Here is a 21,920-nt window from a genome sequence, read left to right on the forward strand (position 1 = left end):
GGTCTGTCAGGGGTACAGGGTGGCATATAGACTACATCAGGGTTCTGTCAGGGGTACAGGGTGGCATATAGACTACATCAGTGGTCTGTCAGGGGTACAGGGTGACATATAGAATACATCAGGGTTCTGTCAGGGGTACAGGGTGGCATATAGACTACATCAGGGGTCTGTCAGCCCTGCAGGGGTACAGGGTGGCATATAGATTACATCAGGGGTCTGTCAGGGGTACAGCGTGGCATATAGACTACATCAGGGGTCTGTCAGGGGTACAGGGTGGCATATAGAATACATCAGGGGTCTGTCAGGGGTACAGGGTGGCATATAGACTACATCAGGGGTCTGTCAGGGGTACAGGGTGGCATATAGACTACAGCAGGGGTCTGTCAGGGGTACAGGGTGGCATATAGAATACATCAGGGGTCTGTCAGGGGTACAGGGTGGCATATAGACTACATCAGGGGTCTGTCAGGGGTACAGGGTGGCATATATACTACATCAGGGGTCTGTCAGGGGTACAGGGTGGCATATAGACTACATCAGGGGTCTGTCAGCCCTGCAGGGGTACAGGGTGACATATAGACTACATCAGGGGTCTGTCAGGGGTACAGGGTGGCATATAGACTACATCAGGGGTACAGGGTGGCATATAGACTACATCAGGGGTCTGTCAAGGGTACAGGGTGGCATATAGACTACATCAGGGGTCTGTCAGGGGTACAGGGTGGCATATAGACTACATCAGGGGTCTGTCAGCCCTGCAGGGGTACAGGGTGACATATAGACTACATCAGGGGTCTGTCAGGGGTACAGGGTGGCATATAGACTACATCAGGGGTATGTCAGGGGTACAGGGTGACATATAGACTACATCAGGGGTCTGTCAGCCCTGCAGGGGTACAGGGTGACATATAGACTACATCAGGGGTCTGTCAGCCCTGCAGGGGTACAGGGTGACATATAGACTACATCAGGGGTCTGTCAGCCCTGCAGGGGTACAGGGTGACATATAGACTACATCAGGGGTCTGTCAGGGGTACAGGGTGACATATAGACTACATCAGGGGTCTGTCAGCCCTGCAGGGGTACAGGGTGACATATAGACTACATCAGGGGTCTGTCAGCCCTGCAGGGGTACAGGGTGACATATAGACTACATCAGGGGTCTGTCAGGGGTACAGGGTGGCATATAGACTACATCAGGGGTCTGTCAGGGGTACAGGGTGACATATAGACTACATCAGGGGTCTGTCAGGGGTACAGGGTGACATATAGACTACATCAGGGGTCTGTCAGCCCTGCAGGGGTACAGGGTGGCATATAGACTACATCAGGGGTCTGTCAGCCCTGCAGGGGTACAGGGTGGCATGTAGACTACATCAGGGGTCTGTCAGGGGTACAGGGTGGCATATAGACTAGATCAGGGGTCTGTCAGGGGTACAGGGTGACATATAGACTACATCAGGGGTCTGTCAGCCCTGCAGGGGTACAGGGTGACATATAGACTACATCAGGGGTCTGTCAGCCCTGCAGGGGTACAGGGTGACATATAGACTACATCAGGGGTCTGTCAGGGGTACAGGGTGACATATAGGGGGTCTGTCAGGGGTACAGGGTGGCATATAGACTACAGCAGGGGTCTGTCAGGGGTACAGGGTGGCATATAGAATACATCAGGGGTCTGTCAGGGGTACAGGGTGGCATATAGAATACATCAGGGGTCTGTCAGGGGTACAGGGTGGCATATAGAATACATCAGGGGTCTGTTAGGGGTACAGAGTGGCATATAGACTACATCAGGGGTCTGTCAGGGGTACAGGGTGGCATATAGACTACATCAGGGGTCTGTCAGGGGTACAGGGTGGCATATAGACTACATCAGGGGTCTGTCAGGGGTACAGGGTGGCATATAGACTACATCAGGGGTCTGTCAGGGGTACAGGGTGGCATATAGAATACATCAGGGGTCTGTCAGGGGTACAGGGTGGCATATATAATACATCAGGGGTCTGTCAGGGGTACAGGGTGGCATATAGAATACATCAGGGGTCTGTCAGGGGTACAGGGTGGCATATAGAATACATCAGGGGTCTGTCAGGGGTACAGGGTGGCATATAGAATACATCAGGGGTCTGTCAGCCCTGCAGGGGTACAGGGTGGCATATAGAATACATCAGGGGTCTGTCAGGGGTACAGGGTGGCATATAGACTACATCAGGGGTCTGTCAGGGGTACAGGGTGGCATATAGAATACATCAGGGGTCTGTCAGGGGTACAGGGTGGCATATAGAATACATCAGGGGTCTGTCAGGGGTACAGGGTGGCATATAGAATACATCAGGGGTCTGTCAGGGGTACAGGGTGGCATATAGACTACATCAGGGGTCTGTCAGGGGTACAGGGTGGCATATAGAATACATCAGGGGTCTGTCAGGGGTACAGGGTGGCATATAGACTACATCAGGGGTCTGTCAGGGGTACAGGGTGGCATATAGACTACATCAGGGGTCTGTCAGGGGTACAGGGTGGCATATAGACTACATCAGGGGTCTGTCAGGGGTACAGGGTGGCATATAGACTACATCAGGGGTCTGTCAGGGGTACAGGGTGGCATATAGAATACATCAGCGTTCTGTCAGGGGTACAGGGTGGCATATAGACTACATCAGGGGTCTGTCAGGGGTACAGGGTGGCATATAGAATACATCAGGGTTCTGTCAGGGGTACAGGGTGGCATATAGAATACATCAGGGGTCTGTCAGGGGTACAGGGTGGCATATAGAATACATCAGGGGTCTGTCAGGGGTACAGGGTGGCATATAGACTACATCAGGGGTCTGTCAGCCCTGCAGGGGTACAGGGTGGCATATAGAATACATCAGGGGTCTGTCAGGGGTACAGGGTGGCATATAGAATACATCAGGGTTCAGTCAGGGGTACAGGGTGGCATATAGACTACATCAGGGGTATGTCAGCCCTGCAGGGGTACAGGGTGGCATATAGAATACATCAGGGGTCTGTCAGGGGTACAGGGTGGCATATAGAATACATCAGGGTTCAGTCAGGGGTACAGGGTGGCATATAGACTACATCAGGGGTACAGGGTGACATATAGACTACATCAGGGGTCTGTCAGGGGTACAGGGTGGCATATAGACTACTTCAGGGGTACAGGGTGACATATAGACTACATCAGGGGTCTGTCAGGGGTACAGTGTGGCATATAGAATACATCAGGGTTCTGTCAGGGGTACAGGGTGGCATATAGACTACATCAGGGGTCTGTCAGGGGGTACAGGGTGGCATATAGAATACATCAGGGTTCTGTCAGGGGTACAGGGTGGCATATAGACTACATCAGTGGTCTGTCAGGGGTACAGGGTGACATATAGAATACATCAGGGTTCTGTCAGGGGTACAGGGTGGCATATAGACTACATCAGGGGTCTGTCAGGGGTACAGGGTGACATATAGACTACATCAGGGGTCTGTCAGCCCTGCAGGGGTACAGGGTGGCATATAGACTACATCAGGGGTCTGTCAGGGGTACAGGGTGGCATATAGACTACATCAGGGGTCTGTCAGGGGTACAGGGTGGCATATAGAATACATCAGGGGTCTGTCAGGGGTACAGGGTGGCATATAGACTACATCAGGGGTCTGTCAGGGGTACAGGGTGGCATATAGACTACATCAGGGGTCTGTCAGGGGTACAGGGTGGCATATATACTACATCAGGGGTCTGTCAGGGGTACAGGGTGGCATATAGACTACATCAGTGGTCTGTCAGGGGTACAGGGTGGCATATAGACTACATCAGGGGTCTGTCAGGGGTACAGGGTGACATATAGACTACATCAGGGGTCTGTCAGCCCTGCAGGGGTACAGGGTGACATATAGACTACATCAGGGGTCTGTCAGGGGTACAGGGTGGCATATAGACTACATCAGGGGTACAGGGTGGCATATAGACTACATCAGGGGTCTGTCAAGGGTACAGGGTGGCATATAGACTACATCAGGGGTCTGTCAGGGGTACAGGGTGGCATATAGACTACATCAGGGGTCTGTCAGCCCTGCAGGGGTACAGGGTGACATATAGACTACATCAGGGGTCTGTCAGGGGTACAGGGTGGCATATAGACTACATCAGGGGTCTGTCAGGGGTACAGGGTGACATATAGACTACATCAGGGGTCTGTCAGCCCTGCAGGGGTACAGGGTGACATATAGACTACATCAGGGGTCTGTCAGCCCTGCAGGGGTACAGGGTGACATATAGACTACATCAGGGGTCTGTCAGCCCTGCAGGGGTACAGGGTGACATATAGACTACATCAGGGGTCTGTCAGGGGTACAGGGTGACATATAGACTACATCAGGGGTCTGTCAGCCCTGCAGGGGTACAGGGTGACATATAGACTACATCAGGGGTCTGTCAGGGGTACAGGGTGGCATATAGACTACATCAGGGGTCTGTCAGGGGTACAGGGTGACATATAGACTACATCAGGGATCTGTCAGGGGTACAGGGTGACATATAGACTACATCAGGGGTCTGTCAGCCCTGCAGGGGTACAGGGTGACATATAGACTACATCAGGGGTCTGTCAGGGGTACAGGGTGGCATATAGACTACATCAGGGGTCTGTCAGGGGTACAGGGTGGCATATAGACTACATCAGGGGTCTGTCAGGGGTACAGGGTGGCATATAGAATACATCAGCGTTCTGTCAGGGGTACAGGGTGGCATATAGACTACATCAGGGGTCTGTCAGGGGTACAGGGTGGCATATAGACTACATCAGGGGTCTGTCAGGGGTACAGGGTGGCATATAGAATACATCAGGGTTCTGTCAGGGGTACAGGGTGGCATATAGAATACATCAGGGGTCTGTCAGGGGTACAGGGTGGCATATAGAATACATCAGGGGTCTGTCAGGGGTACAGGGTGGCATATAGACTACATCAGGGGTCTGTCAGGGGTACAGGGTGGCATATAGAATACATCAGGGGTCTGTCAGGGGTACAGGGTGGCATATAGAATACATCAGGGGTCTGTCAGGGGTACAGGGTGGCATATAGAATACATCAGGGGTCTGTCAGGGGTACAGGGTGGCATATAGACTACATCAGGGGTCTGTCAGGGGTACAGGGTGGCATATAAAATACATCAGGGGTCTGTCAGGGGTACAGGGTGGCATATATACTACATCAGGGGTCTGTCAGGGGTACAGGGTGGCATATAGACTACATCAGGGGTCTGTCAGGGGTTCAGGGTGGCATATAGACTACATCAGGGGTCTGTCAGGGGTACAGGGTGGCATATAGACTACATCAGGGGTCTGTCAGGGGTACAGGGTGGCATATAGAATACATCAGCGTTCTGTCAGGGGTACAGGGTGGCATATAGACTACATCAGGGGTCTGTCAGGGGTACAGGGTGGCATATAGAATACATCAGGGTTCTGTCAGGGGTACAGGGTGGCATATAGAATACATCAGGGGTCTGTCAGGGGTACAGGGTGGCATATAGAATACATCAGGGGTCTGTCAGGGGTACAGGGTGGCATATAGAATACATCAGGGGTCTGTCAGCCCTGCAGGGGTACAGGGTGGCACATAGACTACATCAGGGGTCTGTCAGCCCTGCAGGGGTACAGGGTGGCATATAGAATACATCAGGGGTCTGTCAGGGGTACAGGGTGGCATATAGAATACATCAGGGTTCAGTCAGGGGTACAGGGTGGCATATAGACTACATCAGGGGTCTGTCAGCCCTGCAGGGGTACAGGGTGGCATATAGAATACATCAGGGGTCTGTCAGGGGTACAGGGTGGCATATAGAATACATCAGGGTTCAGTCAGGGGTACAGGGTGGCATATAGACTACATCAGGGGTACAGGGTGACATATAGACTACATCAGGGGTCTGTCAGGGGTACAGGGTGGCATATAGACTACTTCAGTGGTACAGGGTGACATATAGACTACATCAGGGGTCTGTCAGGGGTACAGTGTGGCATATAGAATACATCAGGGTTCTGTCAGGGGTACAGGGTGGCATATAGACTACATCAGGTGTCTGTCAGGGGGTACAGGGTGGCATATAGAATACATCAGGGTTCTGTCAGGGGTACAGGGTGGCATATAGACTACATCAGTGGTCTGTCAGGGGTACAGGGTGACATATAGAATACATCAGGGTTCTGTCAGGGGTACAGGGTGGCATATAGAATACATCAGGGGTCTGTCAGGGGTACAGGGTGGCATATAGACTACATCAGGGGTCTGTCAGGGGTACAGGGTGGCATATAGACTACATCAGGGGTCTGTCAGGGGTACAGGGTGGCATATAGACTACATCAGGGGTCTGTCAGGGGTACAGGGTGGCATATATACTACATCAGGGGTCTGTCAGGGGTACAGGGTGGCATATAGACTACATCAGGGGTCTGTCAGCCCTGCAGGGGTACAGGGTGACATATAGACTACATCAGGGGTCTGTCAGGGGTACAGGGTGGCATATAGACTACATCAGGGGTACAGGGTGGCATATAGACTACATCAGGGGTCTGTCAAGGGTACAGGGTGGCATATAGACTACATCAGGGGTCTGTCAGGGGTACAGGGTGGCATATAGACTACATCAGGGGTCTGTCAGCCCTGCAGGGGTACAGGGTGACATATAGACTACATCAGGGGTCTGTCAGGGGTACAGGGTGGCATATAGACTACATCAGGGGTCTGTCAGGGGTACAGGGTGACATATAGACTACATCAGGGGTCTGTCAGCCCTGCAGGGGTACAGGGTGACATATAGACTACATCAGGGGTCTGTCAGCCCTGCAGGGGTACAGGGTGACATATAGACTACATCAGGGGTCTGTCAGCCCTGCAGGGGTACAGGGTGACATATAGACTACATCAGGGGTCTGTCAGGGGTACAGGGTGACATATAGACTACATCAGGGGTCTGTCAGCCCTGCAGGGGTACAGGGTGACATATAGACTACATCAGGGGTCTGTCAGCCCTGCAGGGGTACAGGGTGACATATAGACTACATCAGGGGTCTGTCAGGGGTACAGGGTGGCATATAGACTACATCAGGGGTCTGTCAGGGGTACAGGGTGACATATAGACTACATCAGGGGTCTGTCAGGGGTACAGGGTGACATATAGACTACATCAGGGGTCTGTCAGCCCTGCAGGGGTACAGGGTGGCATATAGACTACATCAGGGGTCTGTCAGGGGTACAGGGTGGCATATAGACTACATCAGGGGTCTGTCAGGGGCACAGGGTGACATATAGACTACATCAGGGGTCTGTCAGCCCTGCAGGGGTACAGGGTGGCATATAGACTACATCAGGGGTCTGTCAGCCCTGCAGGGGTACAGGGTGGCATGTAGACTACATCAGGGGTCTGTCAGGGGTACAGGGTGGCATATAGACTACATCAGGGGTCTGTCAGGGGTACAGGGTGACATATAGACTACATCAGGGGTCTGTCAGCCCTGCAGGGGTACAGGGTGACATATAGACTACATCAGGGGTCTGTCAGCCCTGCAGGGGTACAGGGTGGCATATAGAATACATCAGGGGTCTGTCAGGGGTACAGGGTGGCATATAGAATACATCAGGGGTCTGTCAGGGGTACAGGGTGGCATATAGACTACATCAGGGGTCTGTCAGCCCTGCAGGGGTACAGGGTGGCATATAGAATACATCAGGGGTCTGTCAGGGGTACAGGGTGGCATATAGAATACATCAGGGTTCAGTCAGGGGTACAGGGTGGCATATAGACTACATCAGGGGTCTGTCAGCCCTGCAGGGGTACAGGGTGGCATATAGAATACATCAGGGGTCTGTCAGGGGTACAGGGTGGCATATAGAATACATCAGGGTTCAGTCAGGGGTACAGGGTGGCATATAGACTACATCAGGGGTACAGGGTGACATATAGACTACATCAGGGGTCTGTCAGGGGTACAGGGTGGCATATAGACTACTTCAGGGGTACAGGGTGACATATAGACTACATCAGGGGTCTGTCAGGGGTACAGTGTGGCATATAGAATACATCAGGGTTCTGTCAGGGGTACAGGGTGGCATATAGACTACATCAGGGGTCTGTCAGGGGGTACAGGGTGGCATATAGAATACATCAGGGTTCTGTCAGGGGTACAGGGTGGCATATAGACTACATCAGTGGTCTGTCAGGGGTACAGGGTGACATATAGAATACATCAGGGTTCTGTCAGGGGTACAGGGTGGCATATAGACTACATCAGGGGTCTGTCAGGGGTACAGGGTGACATATAGACTACATCAGGGGTCTGTCAGCCCTGCAGGGGTACAGGGTGGCATATAGACTACATCAGGGGTCTGTCAGGGGTACAGGGTGGCATATAGACTACATCAGGGGTCTGTCAGGGGTACAGGGTGGCATATAGAATACATCAGGGGTCTGTCAGGGGTACAGGGTGGCATATAGACTACATCAGGGGTCTGTCAGGGGTACAGGGTGGCATATAGACTACATCAGGGGTCTGTCAGGGGTACAGGGTGGCATATATACTACATCAGGGGTCTGTCAGGGGTACAGGGTGGCATATAGACTACATCAGTGGTCTGTCAGGGGTACCGGGTGGCATTTAGACTACATCAGGGGTCTGTCAGGGGTACAGGGTGACATATAGACTACATCAGGGGTCTGTCAGCCCTGCAGGGGTACAGGGTGACATATAGACTACATCAGGGGTCTGTCAGGGGTACAGGGTGGCATATAGACTACATCAGGGGTACAGGGTGGCATATAGACTACATCAGGGGTCTGTCAAGGGTACAGGGTGGCATATAGACTACATCAGGGGTCTGTCAGGGGTACAGGGTGGCATATAGACTACATCAGGGGTCTGTCAGCCCTGCAGGGGTACAGGGTGACATATAGACTACATCAGGGGTCTGTCAGGGGTACAGGGTGGCATATAGACTACATCAGGGGTCTGTCAGGGGTACAGGGTGACATATAGACTACATCAGGGGTCTGTCAGCCCTGCAGGGGTACAGGGTGACATATAGACTACATCAGGGGTCTGTCAGCCCTGCAGGGGTACAGGGTGACATATAGACTACATCAGGGGTCTGTCAGCCCTGCAGGGGTACAGGGTGACATATAGACTACATCAGGGGTCTGTCAGGGGTACAGGGTGACATATAGACTACATCAGGGGTCTGTCAGCCCTGCAGGGGTACAGGGTGACATATAGACTACATCAGGGGTCTGTCAGCCCTGCAGGGGTACAGGGTGACATATAGACTACATCAGGGGTCTGTCAGGGGTACAGGGTGACATATAGACTACATCAGGGGTCTGTCAGCCCTGCAGGGGTACAGGGTGACATATAGACTACATCAGGGGTCTGTCAGGGGTACAGGGTGGCATATAGACTACATCAGGGGTCTGTCAGGGGTACAGGGTGACATATAGACTACATCAGGGATCTGTCAGGGGTACAGGGTGACATATAGACTACATCAGGGGTCTGTCAGCCCTGCAGGGGTACAGGGTGGCATATAGACTACATCAGGGGTCTGTCAGGGGTACAGGGTGGCATATAGACTACATCAGGGGTCTGTCAGGGGTACAGGGTGGCATATAGACTACATCAGGGGTCTGTCAGGGGTACAGGGTGGCATATAGAATACATCAGCGTTCTGTCAGGGGTACAGGGTGGCATATAGACTACATCAGGGGTCTGTCAGGGGTACAGGGTGGCATATAGACTACATCAGGGGTCTGTCAGGGGTACAGGGTGGCATATAGAATACATCAGGGTTCTGTCAGGGGTACAGGGTGGCATATAGAATACATCAGGGGTCTGTCAGGGGTACAGGGTGGCATATAGAATACATCAGGGGTCTGTCAGGGGTACAGGGTGGCATATAGACTACATCAGGGGTCTGTCAGGGGTACAGGGTGGCATATAGAATACATCAGGGGTCTGTCAGGGGTACAGGGTGGCATATAGAATACATCAGGGGTCTGTCAGGGGTACAGGGTGGCATATAGAATACATCAGGGGTCTGTCAGGGGTACAGGGTGGCATATAGACTACATCAGGGGTCTGTCAGGGGTACAGGGTGGCATATAGAATACATCAGGGGTCTGTCAGGGGTACAGGGTGGCATATATACTACATCAGGGGTCTGTCAGGGGTACAGGGTGGCATATAGACTACATCAAGGGTCTGTCAGGGGTACAGGGTGGCATATAGACTACATCAGGGGTCTGTCAGGGGTACAGGGTGGCATATAGACTACATCAGGGGTCTGTCAGGGGTACAGGGTGGCATATAGAATACATCAGCGTTCTGTCAGGGGTACAGGGTGGCATATAGACTACATCAGGGGTCTGTCAGGGGTACAGGGTGGCATATAGAATACATCAGGGTTCTGTCAGGGGTACAGGGTGGCATACAGAATACATCAGGGGTCTGTCAGGGGTACAGGGTGGCATATAGAATACATCAGGGGTCTGTCAGGGGTACAGGGTGGCATATAGAATACATCAGGGGTCTGTCAGCCCTGCAGGGGTACAGGGTGGCACATAGACTACATCAGGGGTCTGTCAGCCCTGCAGGGGTACAGGGTGGCATATAGAATACATCAGGGGTCTGTCAGGGGTACAGGGTGGCATATAGAATACATCAGGGTTCAGTCAGGGGTACAGGGTGGCATATAGACTACATCAGGGGTCTGTCAGCCCTGCAGGGGTACAGGGTGGCATATAGAATACATCAGGGGTCTGTCAGGGGTACAGGGTGGCATATAGAATACATCAGGGTTCAGTCAGGGGTACAGGGTGGCATATAGACTACATCAGGGGTACAGGGTGACATATAGACTACATCAGGGGTCTGTCAGGGGTACAGGGTGGCATATAGACTACTTCAGGGGTACAGGGTGACATATAGACTACATCAGGGGTCTGTCAGGGGTACAGTGTGGCATATAGAATACATCAGGGTTCTGTCAGGGGTACAGGGTGGCATATAGACTACATCAGGTGTCTGTCAGGGGGTACAGGGTGGCATATAGAATACATCAGGGTTCTGTCAGGGGTACAGGGTGGCATATAGACTACATCAGTGGTCTGTCAGGGGTACAGGGTGACATATAGAATACATCAGGGTTCTGTCAGGGGTACAGGGTGGCATATAGACTACATCAGGGGTCTGTCAGGGGTACAGGGTGACATATAGACTACATCAGGGGTCTGTCAGCCCTGCAGGGGTACAGGGTGGCATATAGATTACATCAGGGGTCTGTCAGGGGTACAGCGTGGCATATAGACTACATCAGGGGTCTGTCAGGGGTACAGGGTGGCATATAGAATACATCAGGGGTCTGTCAGGGGTACAGGGTGGCATATAGACTACATCAGGGGTCTGTCAGGGGTACAGGGTGGCATATAGACTACATCAGGGGTCTGTCAGGGGTACAGGGTGGCATATAGACTACATCAGGGGTCTGTCAGGGGTACAGGGTGGCATATATACTACATCAGGGGTCTGTCGGGGGTACAGGGTGGCATATAGACTACATCAGGGGTCTGTCAGCCCTGCAGGGGTACAGGGTGACATATAGACTACATCAGGGGTCTGTCAGGGGTACAGGGTGGCATATAGACTACATCAGGGGTACAGGGTGGCATATAGACTACATCAGGGGTCTGTCAAGGGTACAGGGTGGCATATAGACTACATCAGGGGTCTGTCAGGGGTACAGGGTGGCATATAGACTACATCAGGGGTCTGTCAGCCCTGCAGGGGTACAGGGTGACATATAGACTACATCAGGGGTCTGTCAGGGGTACAGGGTGGCATATAGACTACATCAGGGGTCTGTCAGGGGTACAGGGTGACATATAGACTACATCAGGGGTCTGTCAGCCCTGCAGGGGTACAGGGTGACATATAGACTACATCAGGGGTCTGTCAGCCCTGCAGGGGTACAGGGTGACATATAGACTACATCAGGGGTCTGTCAGCCCTGCAGGGGTACAGGGTGACATATAGACTACATCAGGGGTCTGTCAGGGGTACAGGGTGACATATAGACTACATCAGGGGTCTGTCAGCCCTGCAGGGGTACAGGGTGACATATAGACTACATCAGGGGTCTGTCAGCCCTGCAGGGGTACAGGGTGACATATAGACTACATCAGGGGTCTGTCAGGGGTACAGGGTGGCATATAGACTACATCAGGGGTCTGTCAGGGGTACAGGGTGACATATAGACTACATCAGGGGTCTGTCAGGGGTACAGGGTGACATATAGACTACATCAGGGGTCTGTCAGCCCTGCAGGGGTACAGGGTGGCATATAGACTACATCAGGGGTCTGTCAGGGGTACAGGGTGGCATATAGACTACATCAGGGGTCTGTCAGGGGCACAGGGTGACATATAGACTACATCAGGGGTCTGTCAGCCCTGCAGGGGTACAGGGTGGCATATAGACTACATCAGGGGTCTGTCAGCCCTGCAGGGGTACAGGGTGGCATGTAGACTACATCAGGGGTCTGTCAGGGGTACAGGGTGGCATATAGACTACATCAGGGGTCTGTCAGGGGTACAGGGTGACATATAGACTACATCAGGGGTCTGTCAGCCCTGCAGGGGTACAGGGTGACATATAGACTACATCAGGGGTCTGTCAGCCCTGCAGGGGTACAGGGTGTGCAGGCTTTTGTTCCAGCCCTTCAGTGTGTTATTTTTGATTCAGTTGGTTCTATTTGTTCTTCCTATTTCTTATTGCTATGGCATTATGGAGAGGGAACCTGCATCAGCATGTTCTGGGTACACCATGTTTCCTGTTCATATAAACTGGAACAACACAACACCTGATTCAACTGATCATTGCCCAACACCAAAACACAACACCACAACACACCACAACACCAAAACACAACACCGCAACACACCACAACACCACACCACACCACAACACCAAAACACAACACCACAACACCAAAACACAACACCAAAACACAACACCACAACACCACAGCACCAAAACACAACACCGCAACACCAAAACACAACACCACAACACCAAAACACAACACCACAACACCAAAACATAACACCACAACACCAAAACATAACACCACAACACCAAAACATAACACCGCAACACCAAAACACAACACCACAACACCAAAACACAACACCAAAACACAACACCACAACACCACAACATAACACCTCAACACACCACAACACCAAAACACAACACCACAACACCAAAACACAACACCAAAACACAACACCACAACACCACAACATAACACCGCAACACACCACAACACCAAAACATAACACCACAACACCAAAACATAACACCGCAACACACCACAACACCAAAACACAACACCACAACACCAAAACACAACACCAAAACACAACACCACAACACCGCAACACACCACAACACCAAAACATAACACCGCAACACACCACAACACCAAAACACAACACCAAAACACAACACCACAACACCGCAACACACCACAACACCAAAACACAACACCACAACACCACAACACCGCAACACACCACAACACCAAAACACAACACCAAAACACAACACCACAACACCGCAACACACCACAACACCAAAACACAACACCACAACACCACAACACCGCAACACACCACAACACCAAAACACAACACCACAACACCAAAACACACCAGCAAAACACAACACACACCCCCAGAACACACCATCAGAACACACCACAACACACACCACCACAACACACACCATCAGTAGTACTGACCCGTTGCCATCCCTGTATCTCTTGTCTCCAGGAGCTGTCTGCTCGTCGGATCCTGGTGGAGGACAAGAGTAGGTTGGGTGTGGTCCACAGGGCTCTGTCGTACCACCCTGGTCTGAGCCTGCTGCTGGCTGACTGGGGCAGGTGTTCCCTCTGCCTCCAACCCTTCCTCACCACCTGGCTGGAGTGTGTACGCTTCATCAACCTCAGGAAGGTACAGAGAGGATACAGCCCTAATGGCACCCTATTCCCTACGTAGTGCACTACCTTGACCAGGCACCCTATTCCCTACGTAGTGTACTACCTGGAGTGTGTACGCTTCATCAACCTCAGGAAGGTACAGAGAGGATACAGCCCTAATGGCACCCTATTCCCTACCTAGTGTACTACCTGGAGTGTGTACTCTTCATCAACCTCAGGAAGGTACAGAGAGGATACAGCCCTAATGGCACCCTATTCCCTACATAGTGCACTACGAATCAAATCAACGCTTTTTTGGTCGCGTACACAGATTTTCAGATGTTATCGTAGGTGAAGCGAAATGCTTGTGTTTCCAGCTTCAACAGTGCAGTAAAACACTATACACACATAATCCCCCCCCCAAAATAGACATTACCTTCGCTTCCCTGGGTACAGGAACAATGGTAGACATTAATTAAGTGGGGACAGACTGGGATAGGGAGAGATTGAATATGTCTGTAAACATTCCAGCCAGCTGGTCTGAGGTCGCGGCTTGGGATGCCGGTGTTTAACACGTTTAAATGACTTAGACATGTCGGCCACGGAGAAAGAGGGCACACAGTCCTTGTGAACGTCGGGGGCCCTGTCGGCGGCTCAGTATTGTTTTCCTCTAAGCGAGGGTGTTTAGCTCGTCCAGGAGTGAGGTGTCGGTGTCCGCAACATGGCTGACTTTCCCTTTATAACCTGTGATTATCTGGAGTCCTTGCCACATATGTCTCGTATCTGAGTCGTTAAATTGCCTCTTTTGATTGCCTTACAGATGTCATACTGGTCTGTTTGTACACATCCATGTTCCCAGTCACTTTGCCATGGTTAAATGCGGTGGTTCGCGCTTTCATTTTTGCTTGAATGCTGGCGTTTATCCACATTTTTTTGTTTGGATAAGTTCTAATCGACACAGTGGGAACAACATCCTCTATGCAATTAGTCACAGAGTCAGTGTATACGTCGATACTATTTTCTCAAAAGCGACCCAGAACATTTTCTACTCCGTGTGATCTAAACAATGTTGAAGGATAGATTCCGATTGGTCAGACCAACATTGAACAGTCCTTACCACGGGTACTTCCTGTTTAAGTGTCTGCCTATAGGTGGGGTGGAGCACAATGGAGGTGTGATCTGATTTACCGGAGGGAGGGGGAGGGCCTTGTAGCCGTCCCGGGAAGAGAGTAGCAATGATCCAGGGTCCATGTTAAGGGTGTAGCACAGGAGATGTGTTGGTAGAATTTCTGTAGTGTTTTCCTCAGACATCCTTTATTAATGTCCCCAGCTACAATAAACGTGACCTCAGGATATACAGTTTCCAGTTTGCACATAGTCCAGTGTAGTTTTTTGAGAGCTGTCGTGGTGTTGGCTAGGGGGTAATATACACGGCAGTGACAATGACTGAAGAAAATTATCTCGGGAGGTAACTCGCTCTGCATTTGATTATAGAATACTCACATCGGTAGAACAAAATGACTTGAGTTCCTGTACGTTACCACAATCACACCATGAGTTGTTAATCATGAAACAAATCCCTCCGCCTTTCTTTTTCCCGGAGAGTTCTTTCTTCCTGTCTGCACGATGGACAGAACCCCGAAGGCTGAATGGACAGGGACAATATATCAAGGCAACCGTGTCTGATGTAAAAAAATATATTGAAAAAATTATATACATATATATGTCTCAGGATGGCACGGTGACTGAGATTAGCTGCGTCCCTTACCTAGTACACTACTTTGAAAGTATACAGAACATTGTACAAGACAAAGAGACTAAGTTCATAGGAGATACCAGTTGCCCCATTCCCTGCCTAGTGCACTACTTTGACAGTAATGCAGAACATGGTTGAAGACAGAGAGACTAAGTTCATAGGGGATACCAGTAGCCAGCTGCCCCAAACATCTACAGACACTATGTAGCCTACACTACAGCTCATGTACACATCAAATCATTTATACTTCATTCTGATACATATACGGACTCAAACATTATAGTTCAAGTCATCTACAAATGAACTTACTTTGTGCCTATGGTTCCAATCGTTGGTGTAGTGAAAGGTAAACACATTTTCTTCCTACTCCATCACTGGTTTCAGTGGTGTACACTCTGTAGACACATAGCAGCACCTATAAGCCAAGCAACTGTCTCACTGATCTCTCCTTCAGGACATGAAGATGAGCCGTCCTCAGACCGTCCCTGTACGTGTTCTCCTCTGTTCCTACAAGTGCTTCAATAAGAGCGGACATTCATACTATGGTGTCGCGTCTGTGTGAAGAGGTACTTCTATTAAAACATGTATTCGATGTAATTATAAGGAAGTAGTCCCTGTTCTTTCAATCCAGTATGTATTGTCTGCATGTCCACCAGGTGGCAGCAGAGGACCATAGTAAGAGACCAGACTCCTGACACAATATCATAAGGCCAAAACAATGAGCTAGGTTGGCCAGAGAGCTAGGTTGGCCAGAGAGCTAGGTTGGCCAGAGAGCTAGGTTGGCCAGAGAGCTAGGTTGGACAGAGAGCTAGGTTGGACAGAGAGCTAGGTTGGACAGAGAGCTAGGTTGGATAGAGAGCTAGGTTGGCCAGAGAGCTAGGTTGGACAGAGAGCTAGGTTGGCCAGAGAGCTAGGTTGGCCAGAGAGCTAGGTTGGCCAGAGAGCTAGGTTGGCCAGAGAGCTAGGTTGGATAGAGAGCTAGGTTGGACAGAGAGCTAGGTTGGCCAGAGAGCTAGGTTGGACAGAGAGCTAGGTTGGCCAGAGAGCTAGGTTGGCCAGAGAGCTAGATTGGATAAAGAGTATAGAGAGTTCAACATTGTTCACTATAAAACAGTATAACACTATAAGTAACACTATAAGTATATTAACCACATGTATGATATGTTATATACAAAGGATGGTCCATTGATCTGTGTTTTCAGTTAGACATGTTATTACCAGGATGGTCCATTGATCTGTGTTTTCAGTTATAGACATGTTATTACCAGGATGGTCCATTGATCTGTGTTTTCAGTTATAGACATGTTATTACCAGGATGGTCCATTGATCTGTGTTTTCAGTTAGACATGTTATTACCAGGATGGTCCATTGATCTGTGTTTTCAGTTATATACATGTTATTACCAGGATGGTCCATTGATCTGTGTTTTCAGTTAGACATGTTATTACCAGGATGGTCCATTGATCTGTGTTTTCAGTTAGACATGTTATTACCAGGATGGTCCATTGATCTGTGTTTTCAGTTATATACATGTTATTACCAGGATGGTCCATTGATCTGTGTTTTCAGTTAGACATGTTATTACCAGGATGGTCCATTGATCTGTGTTTTCAGTTATATACATGTTATTACCAGGATGGTCCATTGATCTGTGTTTTCAGTTATAGACATGTTATTACCAGGATGGTCCATTGATCTGTGTTTTCAGTTATATACATGTTATTACCAGGATGGTCCATTGATCTGTGTTTTCAGTAATAGACATGTTATTACCAGGATGGTCCATTGATCTGTGTTTTCAGTTATATACATGTTATTACCAGGATGGTCCATTGATCTGTGTTTTCAGTTAGACATGTTATTACCAGGATGGTCCATTGATCTGTGTTTTCAGTTAGACATGTTATTACCAGGATGGTCCATTGATCTGTGTTTTCAGTAATAGACATGTTATTACCAGGATGGTCCATTGATCTGTGTTTTCAGTTAGACATGTTATTACCAGGATGGTCCATTGATCTGTGTTTTCAGTTAGACATGTTATTACCAGGATGGTCCATTGATCTGTGTTTTCAGTTAGACATGTTATTACCAGGATGGTCCATTGATCTGTGTTTTCAGTAATAGACATGTTATTACCAGGATGGTCCATTGATCTGTGTTTTCAGTAATAGACATGTTATTACCAGGATGGTCCATTGATCTGTGTTTTCAGTTAGACATGTTATTACCAGGATGGTCCATTGATCTGTGTTTTCAGTTATAGACATGTTATTACCAGGATGGTCCATTGATCTGTGTTTTCAGTTAGACATGTTATTACCAGGATGGTCCATTGATCTGTGTTTTCAGTTATAGACATGTTATTACCAGGATGGTCCATTGATCTGTGTTTTCAGTTAGACATGTTATTACCAGGATGGTCCATTGATCTGTGTTTTCAGTTATATACATGTTATTACCAGGATGGTCCATTGATCTGTGTTTTCAGTTAGACATGTTATTACCAGGATGGTCCATTGATCTGTGTTTTCAGTTATAGACATGTTATTACCAGGATGGTCCATTGATCTGTGTTTTCAGTTAGACATGTTATTACCAGGATGGTCCATTGATCTGTGTTTTCAGTTATATACATGTTATTACCAGGATGGTCCATTGATCTGTGTTTTCAGTTAGACATGTTATTACCAGGATGGTCCATTGATCTGTGTTTTCAGTTATAGACATGTTATTACCAGGATGGTCCATTGATCTGTGTTTTCAGTAATAGACATGTTATTACCAGGATGGTCCATTGATCTGTGTTTTCAGTAATAGACATGTTATTACCAGGATGGTCCATTGATCTGTGTTTTCAGTTATATACATGTTATTACCAGGATGGTCCATTGATCTGTGTTTTCAGTTAGACATGTTATTACCAGGATGGTCCATTGATCTGTGTTTTCAGTTATAGACATGTTATTACCAGGATGGTCCATTGATCTGTGTTTTCAGTTATAGACATGTTATTACCAGGATGGTCCATTGATCTGTGTTTTCAGTTATAGACATGTTATTACCAGGATGGTCCATTGATCTGTGTTTTCAGTTATATACATGTTATTACCAGGATGGTCCATTGATCTGTGTTTTCAGTTATAGACATGTTATTACCAGGATGGTCCATTGATCTGTGTTTTCAGTTAGACATGTTATTACCAGGATGGTCCATTGATCTGTGTTTTCAGTTAGACATGTTATTACCAGGATGGTCCATTGATCTGTGTTTTCAGTTATATACATGTTATTACCAGGATGGTCCATTGATCTGTGTTTTCAGTTATAGACATGTTATTACCAGGATGGTCCATTGATCTGTGTTTTCAGTTATAGACATGTTATTACCAGGATGGTCCATTGATCTGTGTTTTCAGTTATATACATGTTATTACCAGGATGGTCCATTGATCTGTGTTTTCAGTTATAGACATGTTATTACCAGGATGGTCCATTGATCTGTGTTTTCAGTTAGACATGTTATTACCAGGATGGTCCATTGATCTGTGTTTTCAGTTAGACATGTTATTACCAGGATGGTCCATTGATCTGTGTTTTCAGTTATATACATGTTATTACCAGGATGGTCCATTGATCTGTGTTTTCAGTTATAGACATGTTATTACCATATTATAATTACAGAATTGAGAAATGTACTTCTAGGCTATTGCATTAATAATTCGGTTAAAATATGTTCCACAATTAAATATCTAAATATATTTGAATACTTTATACATGTTTACTAGATTTGTACACTTTAATTTGTTCACTGAGTCCTCTCCTATTGTGTCATTCTCAGCGTACGGTGATCTATCCATCTCCATTCTCCCTCTCAGGCCGATGGCATCTGTTCATTCCAATCTGAGAGAGAGAGAGAGAGAGAAGTTAATTCCTCTGGGTTAATTCCTCCTCGTTCCCTCCAGAGTACAGAGAGACCTCAGCTTGTTGCAGTGTCTACAGACAGACAGACAAGAGTTGGGTCTGGCTCATGAATTATGCATAAGGTTTAATTGCAAACCCAGAAATGAATGACTTTGGACTGATTTAGAGCAGGGGAACCATACATCTCTGCAAAAATAAATAAATAAAGACAACTAATTGATGAATAATTAAGGCCGTGCGCGGAAGGACGGCTCGTAGCTCGGAGCTACAGGGCATTTTTGTGACATTTCGTTTCAATCAATTCCAAAGCACTAGTCTGGTTGGGAGGGAAAGTGCACTTAGAAGAGAGACAGAGAGGATGTCCTGAGAGACGGCCTTGACAGAGGAACAGAGAGGATGTCCTGAGAGATGGCCTTGACAGAGGAACAGAGAGGATGTCCTGAGAGAGACGGCCTTGACAGAGGAACAGAGAGGATGTCCTGAGAGACGGCCTTGACAGAGGAACAGAGAAGATGTCCTGAGAGACGGCCTTGACAGAGGAACAGAGAGGATGTCCTGAGAGAGACGGCCTTGACAGAGGAACAGAGAGGATGTCCTGAGAGAGACAGCCTTGACAGAGGAACAGAGAGGATGTCCTGAGAGAGACAGCCTTGACAGAGAAACAGAGAGGATGTCCCGAGAGAGACATCCTTGACAGAGGAACAGAGAGGATGTCTTGAGAGACGGCCTTGACAGAGGAACAGAGAGGATGTCCTGAGAGAGACAGCTTTGACAGAGGAACAGAGAGGATGTCCTGAGAGAGACAGCCTTGACAGAGAAACAGAGAGGATGTCCCGAGAGAGACATCCTTGACAGAGGAACAGAGAGGATGTCCCGAGAGAGACAGCCTTGACAGAGGAACAGAGAGGATGTCCTGAGAGACGACCTTGACAGAGGAACAGAGAGGATGTCCCGAGAGAGACAGCCTTGACAGAGGAACAGAGAGGATGTCCTGAGAGACGACCTTGACAAAGGAACTAGGGTTGTTGTCATACAGGGTCGCAGTCATATTTAATGGCTTTTACTAAGGCCCCGAACGGACAGGCAGACATTACATTACGGGACCCTGCACTCGCTGTCCTATATGTATCAAATGTAACTTACACCTGAGTGTCCATAATGTACCATCAACACTGGCATTGTGGAGACCACACCTGAGTGTCCATAATGTACCATCAACACTGGCATTGTGGAGACTAATGTGTGTTTCTTTTCTCTTTCTACCCCCAAGTCACAACCAAACCAGGGCACGCTGGAGTGTGTGTGTGCATGCGCGTGTGCATGTGCGTGTGTTCGTGTGCACAAGCGTGTGCTTGTACCATCTGATGTCTTCCTGGGAGAGTTAGAGGCAGGTCACTGCTCTGGCATGGCCGTGTCCTCAGGAGAAAGGACATGAGAGATTATTGTGTGTGTGAGCGTGTGTGTGTTTGTGTAGAAAGGGCATGAGAGATGAACATTTTGCATTATCCCAGACCAGGCAGCAGATGTTGGGTCCTGCAGCAGCACAGAGAGGCCTGGGGCTGTGTCTGGTGTCAGACCACTGTTCGTCTGCCTCTTTAATGGCACCCTATGCCCTATATAGTACACTCCTTTTGACCGGGCCCATAAGGCTCTATAGGGACTCAGTCTTCCTCCACTTCTTCACAATAGGATCACTTTGTTCAGAAAGATACACAGCCCTGCTAGTGTGTTTGTGAGAGAGAGAGGGAGACAGGCACACTGTTCATATGCTTATCAGACAGTCTGATCTAGTCTACCGGGAGGGAATATAGTGAGAATATTTGTTGTTTTGTCTGGCTGCCTCGTGTTGTCAGGATGCCTCGTTTTGTCTGGCTGCCTCGTGTTGTTGGGCTGTCTCGTGTTGTCAGGCTGCCTCATTTTGTTAGGCTGCCTCGTGTTGTTGGGCTGTCTCGTGTTGTCAGGCTGCCTCGTGTTGTTGGGCTGTCTCGTGTTGTTGGGCTGTCTCGTGTTGTTGGGCTGTCTCGTGTTGTTGGGCTGTCTCGTGTTGTCAGGATGCCTCGTTTTGTCTGGCTGCCTCGTGTTGTTGGGCTGTCTCGTGTTGTCAGGATGCCTCATTTTGTCTGGCTGCCTCGTGTTGTTGGGCTGTCTCGTGTTGTCAGGATGCCTCATTTTGTTAGGCTGCCTCGTGTTGTTGGGCTGTCTCGTGTTGTTGGG

At 49.0% G+C, this 21,920-nt stretch overlaps 1 protein-coding gene across 1 annotated transcript in view; it reads left to right on the forward strand.

The window, feature by feature from the left end:
- The window catches only part of lrrc69 (leucine rich repeat containing 69), a 63,797-nt gene extending 47,422 nt beyond the window's left edge, over window positions 1-16,375 (forward strand). The window contains exons 7-8 of the mRNA XM_036953639.2: window positions 13,880-14,059; window positions 16,236-16,375. Coding sequence (XP_036809534.1) covers window positions 13,880-14,059; window positions 16,236-16,343 — 288 coding nt within the window. The 3' untranslated portion in view covers window positions 16,344-16,375. The remainder of the gene's footprint in view (window positions 1-13,879; window positions 14,060-16,235) is intronic.
- Window positions 16,376-21,920: the final 5,545 nt, after the last annotated feature.

This window comes from Oncorhynchus mykiss, chromosome 18, assembly GCF_057628025.1.
Source record: "Oncorhynchus mykiss isolate SJ-2025 chromosome 18, ASM5762802v1, whole genome shotgun sequence".
Taxonomy (NCBI): domain Eukaryota; kingdom Metazoa; phylum Chordata; class Actinopteri; order Salmoniformes; family Salmonidae; genus Oncorhynchus; species Oncorhynchus mykiss.